At 38.9% G+C, this 10,000-nt stretch overlaps 1 protein-coding gene across 6 annotated transcripts in view; it reads left to right on the top strand.

Annotated features, from left to right (window-relative positions):
* The window catches only part of LOC147016985 (histone-lysine N-methyltransferase ASH1L-like), a 298,948-nt gene that overhangs the window by 221,545 nt on the left and 67,403 nt on the right, over positions 1-10,000 (top strand). For 5 of the 6 annotated variants that reach the window (XM_085846304.1, XM_085846302.1, XM_085846301.1 and 2 more), the window contains exon 16: positions 3,612-3,660. The exons of the other annotated variant lie outside the window; for it this stretch is intronic. In XM_085846304.1, the coding sequence (XP_085702430.1) occupies positions 3,612-3,660 (49 nt within the window). The remainder of the gene's footprint in view (positions 1-3,611; positions 3,661-10,000) is intronic. 6 annotated transcript variants of the gene reach the window in all.

The raw sequence follows: 10,000 nt of genomic DNA, 5'->3' as shown, positions 1-10,000 counted from the left end.
CCAAACCCGTTGTATAGAGGGAATTTATGTGATCCATCTGGGCTGCGACGCTTTGAGTTCGCCATTTTTCTGTTCTATCTTTTATTTCAAACAAACGGAATCTCAACAACCGCGCCATCCCCACCACAGTGCCAACCACACTACAACTATGCCACCTCCACCACCTACGCTACCACATCTTCGCCACTCGCCATTCAATAAGCCCCATGCGGTCACGATCTCCGCGGAAGAACAAAAACCACCAAAGATGCTCGGGGGTTTTTCCCGCCTGTTTCTCCCATCTAATTTCTCCACGCTCGGTGTGGTGGAAGTGCAATCCGAGCCGGGGGTCAAAGGTGAGAAAAGGTGGGGGCCTCTTTTTGGGGGAATAATTCCCTGGCCCTGAGCCAAAACTGTCTCCCCCGGCCCCCACACGGGGCGGGGTGGAGGGAGAGCGAGAGGGCACGCCCCCCTTTGAGAGGCTTCTCCAAGAAGCTCGAAGGGAGGCGGGGCCGAAAACGTGGCGGAGCGAAGGGTGGAGCCCCACGCTACAAAAGGCGGACAGCATGGACCTTGAGTAGAGTTTTTCGATGCTTCCTGTCTCCTTGTCTTCGAGAGTTCCTGTGTTCTTCGGGTTGTTTGAGCTTCTGGGCTGGACGTCGTCTTCTTCTTGGCGCTGCTTGTCTTGTCGGGGGAAGAGGTCCTGCGCTCGCGGCTTGGCGAGCGGCCTGTCAACGAAGGCACGGACGGGAGACGCGGCAGCGCCAGTTGTGAGGTGGACCTGCGCGTCCGGACGAGGAGTGCCGGAGAGGGTTCGCCGGCCGCAAGAGAGGTCGGAGCCAGGCGCGACCACGCTGATGGTCGTGGGAGAGGGACTCACCAGCCACGAAAAGGGAAGTCGCGACTTCTTTTCTTTTTCCTTTGCTTTTTGTGTAAATGCTTGTGGTGGCGCCGTCCGTAAAGTAGAACTGCGTAAGTGTTGCCGTGTGTCGGTCGTAGTCGGTAGTATCTCTTTTTTTTAGTTTCTTTCTGTGCTTGAATACGTGCCTTTTATTATTATTGCTGTGACTGAATATACGTGCTTGCTTTGTGTCTCTGTGTTGCGCAATAAAATGCTTGCTTGTTGAACTGTTCCCGCTCTGCTTCGTCTCCTTTCTTTTTATTGACTCTCCATCCTACATCACGTAAGAGATTGGTAGTGGGTGTAAGTTCCCGGTAACTAATCTGAACCGTCGAGGTTGACGATAACTCCGCTCGGTTATCTCTGCAGTACGGAACGAACCGCTTAAGCGGTTCGTGTCCGAAGTCGACCTGCGGCGAGGTACGATCGCCCGATTAACCATCCGCGTAGGTACTTAGGTAGGTCGAGTTTGGCGAACAACCCTATCCTACGCGGGTGGCCGATTGGCACGATTGTGGTGTGGTCGAAAGACCCACCCGTGACTAGCTCCCGGCGTTGTTCCGAGAGGGTCACGACTGAATTGTCCGTCCAGTGGGCGACGTGCCGTGATTCGAGTTACGTGGCAGATCGCACGCCGGCGGGCGCGAATTCGCAACAATATATATATATATATATATATATATATATATATATATATATATATATATATATATATATATATATATATATATATATATATATATATATACATATATATACATATATATATACATATATATATATATATATATATACATATATATGCATATATATATACATATATATGCATATATATATATACATATATATGCATATATATATATATATACATATATATGCATATATATATATACATATATATGCATATATATATATATATATATATATATATATATATATATATATATATATATATATATATATACATATATATACATATATATGCATATATACATATATATATATATATATATATATATATATATATATATATATATATATATACATATATATACATATATATATATATATATATATATATATATATGTATATATATACATATATATATATATATATATACATATATATACATATATATATATATATATACATATATATATATATACATATATATATATATATATATATATATATATATATATATACATATATATATATACATATATATATATACATATATATATATATATATATATATATATATATATATATATATACATATATATATATATATATATATATATATATACATATATATATAAAAATATATATAACCACTTGAGCCAATGTGCTGATCAACGGTGACTTTGTTCGCCAGGTTTCTGGAAAGTTTTTTTGCGGGGTGTTCGAGAGTCCACCTCAGAAAGCCTATAAACACTCCATTTTCCATGAGGATAATGTAATTGTAGTTTGTTGAAGGACTGTGACATTAATAAGCACAATATAACAGGTTCGTCCTGGATGTCCACTCCATTGTGGTCAACCAAGCATTGGCAATGTCATCATCCTGAGATAAGTGATGTGGGAAAGCAAAGGGAATGTAATCTGGTTGTGTGTCTGAGGTGGGTTGATGGGTGGGGGTACCAGTTGGTGAAGAGTATTATGTGCAAAGGGCCTTTGCAGCCGGACGCTGGAAGGCTGGGAAGCAGAATAAGAAGCAGATGGCTGAGCAGGCAGCTAATGAGAAAAACAATGGCTGAGGAATGATCAGAATAGGTCCACACTCGGTGTTGTTGAATAAGAAGAGGTCCACACATACACGCTGATCGGCTTTCCACTTGTGGGTTCGACCAAATTGACACTGATTGGCCACGATGGATGCTCAAATCGAAAGAATAATGTATATCAGATAGTTAGCTTTCATGAGATCCAGAAGGTGAAAAAAACAACCATATAAATTAAAAACTTTTTCACAAATACTGTATTTCAACCGATTCGAAGGACTTAGGAACCCTTTACACACTCTGCCATTTCATCTGCTACATATCAGCAGTTCTCCCTCGTTGAGCAAACAAGGAATCATTTGTGACATTGGAATTTGCAAATGGGACGTTTTCTTATTGCCAAATGGATGGGGGTGGAGGGAAGGAGTGCAGAGGGGGGGTTGGGTTGGGGTCAAAAAGTTTTCCCTTTTCATCATGTTTCAAAGCCGAAACATGACTTCTATTGCAGTGAAACATCAGGAGACTCGCCCACTATTGGGGGAAATGTGTGACACTGGCTGCAAATTACATAAAATGGAACGAACGTCTGTTCCATATTTCGCTGGCACAGGAATATTCCCTTTCAGGAATAAGGGGAAGCATCCTTTTGAATTCCCTTCGCAGACATAGGAAATGCAGGACATTTCTGCACCTCATGAGTAAAGGTGCCATCATGGTTCTGATATGTTCTTCGTGCAAATCACTTCATCCATCAGATGTGGACGTATTAAAGGTTAGGTTTGTGCACACGGACAGACTATTCTTTATAGCTTGCTGTATTCATTTCCCTGTGGGTCAAGGGAATGCATTCATTTCTGTGTAAATGAATTGTCTACTTTCTCTAACCACTTACAAATTTCATCCAAGACCACAGACAGCCCACGTCATTGCATCACGATATTGGCATGTATGCTTTCCGAGGACATCTTCGATTTATGGATCCATATTTTCCTTCCATTTTCTGCAGATTCTGATGGTTTGATGTCATTATCGATCGAGAAGCACCTGCAGGTGGAGTAAGTATCAGTGATGCCTCTTTCTTTATTCTGTTAACACAACTCTTCGGGGCGTACAGTGCATAACCTTAAAGTTATTCGGGACATGCATGATCCTTAGCAATACCCATTTTGTACATTTACAACATCGTATGATGAGTAAGCCCTTATTTTAACAAGAATTCAGATAACAAAGTTCATGAAATACCGAATATAGAACTTTGCAGTCGATTTTCTTCCTGATGCTTATCATTGTAGCAGAGACAATAACTTTACGAGCCTCAAGAAGGAGGTAGCAAATGAGCTTTTGGGCAGCAAATAGGCCACCTCAGCATTGAAAGCATCCAAAATTGTGATGATTTGGCTCTGGACCAAATTGCTTGTCTAATTTAATTTGCCGTGCATGCTGTTTAAGGGTGTAGTTATCACATCTGAACAAGGATCTTTGCAAACACTAAAGGGGTGACTTTGGGGGCCTAAGATCTGCATCTTATGTCTATGAAGGTGATTTGAATTTGACCTGGCCTTTTGTTTTTAAAAGTCAGGACAATGCAAGAAGATTAATAAGTTTTGAGAGAATTTGTGTTTATAGTTGTGGTTATCAAAATCCTCAACCACATGCTTCCGACTTTAACGCATAAGCTGAAAATGAAGACAGTTTGTTGGCAAAGGAAACAAATCCTGTTGAAGTTTGGATGATTTGCTGCACAGCATGCATGGTGGTTGCCAGTCAAGGACATGTACATTTGACTAGTGCAAATAATTTATAGATTTACAAGCCAATGTACAAAATGAACCACATGCTGCAAGACCGATCACCTTGGTCCACAATGCAATTTGAAGATCTCATGTTGACTGCCTGAATAATCACTCTTCATCATATCGGTTCAGAAGTGAACATTAGTGTCAGTAGTGTTGTCTCTAGATTATAATTTATTTGGTGATAAGTTCGTGAGATGATTAATAAAAGTCTACCCACGTATGAGGGATTCTTCCATGATGTGTGATTGCTCCGACAAACTCAAACCTCTCATTGTATACACAGTGCCTATAGAAAGTCTACACCCCCTTTCAAAATTTTCACCTTTTGTTGCCTTGTAGCCTGGAATGAAATTCCATTAAACAGACTTTTCCCACCTTTATTTACACATCGTAACCCACAACTTCCAAGTGAAAAACAACTTCCACAAATTTCAGAAAATTAATTTAAAAAACAAAACGAGAATATAAGTACCTTAGAACCATACTGGGCCATCCCATCTTGGTGTACTTTTTGAGAAAAAAATGACTCAAAGTTGTCAGTCTCCTGTGTCACCATGAGAAAATGGAAATTAAAAATACCAAAGGATAAATAAACACAAGACACACGAAATTATATCCACGCGCAAAAAAAACCAAGTAGTACAGGTCCCACCCAGGGAAAAAGGGTGTTGAATTTGACCCTTTTGGGATGGCCCATTATGGTCCTTAGGATCATAATATTTTGGTCCATCCTGAGGGATAGCCCATTATGGTGCTCTCGTTATAGCCCGATTGTGTGGGATGGCCCATTTTCGCATTAGGGATTCAATTCTAAAAATGAACAATAAAGGTGTTTGCACTGAAAATCAAAGTGTTTTTATTCAGCAAACCAGTACAGCTTTTACAACACACATTCCTTGTAAGAACCTAACATAAAGGTTCTTCGTAGAGGTTATGTCTTTTTAACAAAATGACATAACCTCAGCAGATCTAACTTGATTCATGGTTTGGGAGGGTTCCTTCTCAGTGTTCATCTAATTCTATGTCTTGCTCTTCAATTAACCCACCATCATCTACATTATCATTGACTATCAATTGGTTATAGAATGCATGGTGAATTGGGGGTACAAACTGCAGCAAGGTATGGAGGTCCTTCAACTTTGGACCAGCTATTTCTCTGCCTTGTGGGTACAAATCTGGCAGAACCAATGAACCTAGATTAATATATCTACGATTCTGTGGACCACCAATACGACTTAAATCTATACATCTGAAACGAACATCCTCATTGTTACGATACTTGAAGAAAATCTTCTTTGGTGTTTCACGCTTAAAACACAACCAGTGGATCTTCAGTCACTCCACTTTGAGACCCTCAGTATCAAGTTTTCTATTGACAACCGCTTTCTCAAGTTGTTCAGCACTCTTCAAATCTTATTGTTGTAGCTTTGTCACTACAAAGGGTTTCTTCTATTTTGCTTTCTTTACAACATTCACCCAGTCATTTGGGATATTATCATGGTTGGATAAGTGTTCATCCCACTGAGTTAATTAATACCAGGTGGAAGCACCTTTGACAACAATTACAGCTGTGAGTCTGTTGGGATCGGTCTCTACCAACTTTGCACACTTTGATTGGGCAATATTTGCCCATTCTTCTGTACAAAACTGTTCAAGCTCATTCAAGTTGCACGGGGTCACCTTGGTCCACAATGCAATTTGAAGATCTCATGTTGACTGCCTGAATAGTCTCTCTTCATCATATTAGTGAAGATCTTCACAGCAATTCACAGCACATCACAGCACAGATGGACAGCAATTATATATATATATATATATATATATATATATATATATATATATATATATATATATATATATATATATATATATATATATATATATTATGTTGGAACTTCCACCCAATTTCAGCTTACTTGCAGAGGGCAGCAGGTTTTCCTCTCGGATTTTTCTATATTTTGCTCCATCCATTTGCCCTTATATCCTGACAAGTGCCCCAGTCTATGCTTATGAGAAACATCTGCATAACACAATGCTGCCACCACCATGTCTCACAGTTGGGATGGTGTTCTTTTGGTGATGTGCTGTGTTGGGTTTGTGCCAAACAGCGTTTTACATTGAGGCCAAAAAGTTCCATCTTGGTTTCGTCAGACCACAAAACCTTTTGCCACATGTCTTCATAATCCAGTGTTTTTTGGGTTTTTTTTTTTTTTTGCATTCCTCAAACGAGACTCAAGGTGCGCTTTTTTGAGTAATGGCTTCCTTCCTGCCACCTCACCATGCAGGCCAGACTTGTGGAGTGCTTGGGATATTGTTGTCACATGCACACAGTGAACAATCTTCACCATAAAAGCATATAGCTCCTTCAAAGTTGCCATTGGCCTCTTAGTGGCCTCTCTGATCAGTCTCCTTCATTGGTCATCTAGTTTGGAGGGACAGCCTGATCTAGGCAGGGTCTTAATGGTACCATACACCTTTCACTTCTTAGTGATTGTCTTGACTGTGCTCCAAGGGATATTCAAGACCTTTGAAATAGTTTTATACCCATCCGCTGATTTGTGCCTTTCCACAACTTTATCCTAGAGGTCTTTTGAAAGCTCTTTGGTGGTCATGGTTGAGTCTTTGCTGTGAAAAGCATCACCAAGCAGAGATAACCTACAGGAACAGCTGATTTTATTCTGAAATAATCAGAATCACTACAATTTAACACATGTTGAGGCCAATTAACTTGGTGTGTGATTTTGAAAGGTGATTGGTTACACATGAGCTAATTTACAATTGCTATTATAAGGGGTTGGATACTTATCCAACAAAGATATTCTCGTTTTGTAATTTTACTGAATTTTCTGAAATTTGTTGAATTTTTTTTCACTTGGAAGTTGTGGGTTGCGATGTATAAAATAAAGGTGGAAAAAGCCTGTTTTAATGCAATTTAATTCCAGGCTAAAAGGCAACAAAAGGTGAAAAATTTGAAAGGGGGTGTGGACTTTCTATAGGCACTGTATACTTCACAGGTGCCTCATAAGAGTGCTTTATGTTTTACGTACGGGATGCAAACATCGTAGAATTCTTCTTCCCCAATATTTCCTTTCTTCTCAGGAATTTGACTTTATTTCCTCTCCTCCCAACCCCCTCCCCTTTCCCATTTTCTGCCCCTCCTCCTAAATGCCCCTTCCCACGTTTTCTCTTCGTCTCACTCCTTCACTTCCATTTCTCCATTTATTCTGACCAATTCCAAATTACCACTTTGGAACCCGGATAGTTCCACACATCTTGCCTTGTTTGATGTCCTGGTCTATAAATGCTACATAACCCCTTGAGGCTGTTTGAATAATCAAATGAAATGGTTTTATTAAATATTATTTATTAATACTGTCATTACCCTCGTCAAAGCATTCGGAGAGGGTATTGCATTTGGGTCCGTTTGTTTGTCTGTCTGTTTGTTACTTGGCAAAATTTTTTTTTTTTTGACAAGTATGTTGATCGCCTCTGTTTGTGTGTGTCTGTCTGTCTGTCCGTCTGTCTGTCTGTTCGCTCGCCTCCAGCCCAAACCGCTCAACCGACCCTTCTGAAATTTTCAGAGATTAATGTCACTTAACCTGCTACAGTCACACATTGAAGTTTCGTAAAATTTGGTCGACAAAAAAGGTCTACATAGTCCAATAGGACAATTTGAGCCACATTTTCTATAATCCTCAAATTTCATCCTATTGACTTGAAATTTGAACAAGATTTGCAAATCAGGTCATTTAAGTCAACCAACTATTACTTCTGAGGTTATCATTGGTCAAAAGGTCAGCATAGGCCAGAAGGTCAACCAAAAATAGGCCAAGTTTTAAAATTGTTTCTAAAATTGTCAATTTTCATCCGATTGACTTGAAATTTGAACAAGATTTGCAAATCAGGTCATTGAATTCAACCACCTATTACTTACGAGGTCATCATCGGTCAAAAGGTCAGCATGGGCCATCAGGTCAACCCAAAATAGGCCAACTTTTAAAATTGTTTCTAAAATTGTCAATTTTCATCTGATTGACTTGAAATTTGAAGACCATTTGCATATCAGGTAGCTCAATTCAACCACCTATTAATTTTTGAGGTCAACATAGGCCAAATTTCTAATGTCCTCAATTTTCATCTGATTGACTTAAATTTGAAGAGCATTTGCATATCAGATCACCAAATTCGACCACTGATTAATTTTGAGGTAAACATCGGCCAAAAGGTCAACATAGGCCAAATTCCTAAAATCCTCAATTTTAATCTAACTTGAAATTTGAAGAGCATTTGCATATCAGATCACCAAATTCGACCACTGATTAATTTTGAGGTAAACATCGGCCAAAAGGTCAACATTGACTAAAAGGTCAACATAGGCCAAATTCCTAAAATCCTCAATTTTAATCTAACTTGAAATTTGAAGAGCATTTGCCTATCAGGTCACTGAATACAACCACCTCCTAATGTTGAGGTAAACATAGGCCAAAAAGTCGACATAGGCCAAATTTTCTAAAATCCTCAATTTTCATCTGATTGACTTGAAATTTGAACAGGATTTGCATATCAGGTCAATGAATTCAATCACCTATTAATTTTGAGGTTAACATAGGCCAATTTCGGCCAAATTTTCTACGTCATAATTGCATATGTAGAACGCTACATCTGATCAGTATGAAAATTTTTGAGTGTCATTTCGGGATAAAACAGAAGAAAAAAAAATGATGACATCATCGGTCACGTGATTCGGCAACCGTATTGTTCGGCTTTGTTTTATTAAACCTTCAAAAATCATCTTCTCTGAAGTGGCTGAACAGATTGAGGTGAAACTTTACAGGTATGACCGCCTATCCATGAGTAACAAAATGATCACACATATGACATCATAGGTCACATAGTTTTGCAGCCATATTGGATTTACCCTAAAACCAATAACAAAAATCTTCTCCAGAACAGCTGGTCAAATCGAGGGGAAACTTCACAAAAATGTACCCCAAGCCTTGGGTGTACAAGTTTGTTCAGGAATAATTGATATGTCACATGGTTTGACAGCCATATTGAAGAAAAATATTAAATAATGTTTTCTCTGGAACCACTTAATCAATCAATGTGAAACTTCACATTTATGATCTGGTTTTAATGGGGAATGCATGTTTCAAATTTAAACTTGATTGGACGCATGGTCTGGCAGCCAGAATTATTTTTTTTTTGATCTGGGTTATTTCGATGTTTTTTTTTTTGTTTGTGTTTTTTGAATAGGGCTAAATTGTCTGTGCCTGGATGGGTTTGAGGGTAGACGAGTCGCAGCTGAAATGCGAATCCTATCCAGGTTCCTCCTGATGACTTCATCTTTGCTTTTTCCTTGTTTGGGTTCCTTCTGATTACTTCAATGCAGGACTGTACCTATTTGGTCTTCCATTTGATTTGAATTGAATTTATTTTAATCCCATTCTAGATTCAAATGAATCATGAATAATAATAATTTTAAAAAACGTCATGGGTCAGGGTCAGGTGTCCAATCAAAGCAGGACATCTGCATACCCAGTCATTACTGCCAGCAGTTGTAAAGTGGCTGTTCTAATTATTGGTCTTATTAATTACG

The sequence above is a fragment of the Eptatretus burgeri genome, chromosome 11 (assembly GCF_056783735.1).
Source record: "Eptatretus burgeri isolate ZD-2024b chromosome 11, Ebu_testis_v1, whole genome shotgun sequence".
NCBI lineage: Eukaryota > Metazoa > Chordata > Myxini > Myxiniformes > Myxinidae > Eptatretus > Eptatretus burgeri.
The sequence above is the reverse complement of the archived record's forward strand: the minus strand, read 5'-3'. Positions and strand labels throughout refer to the sequence as shown.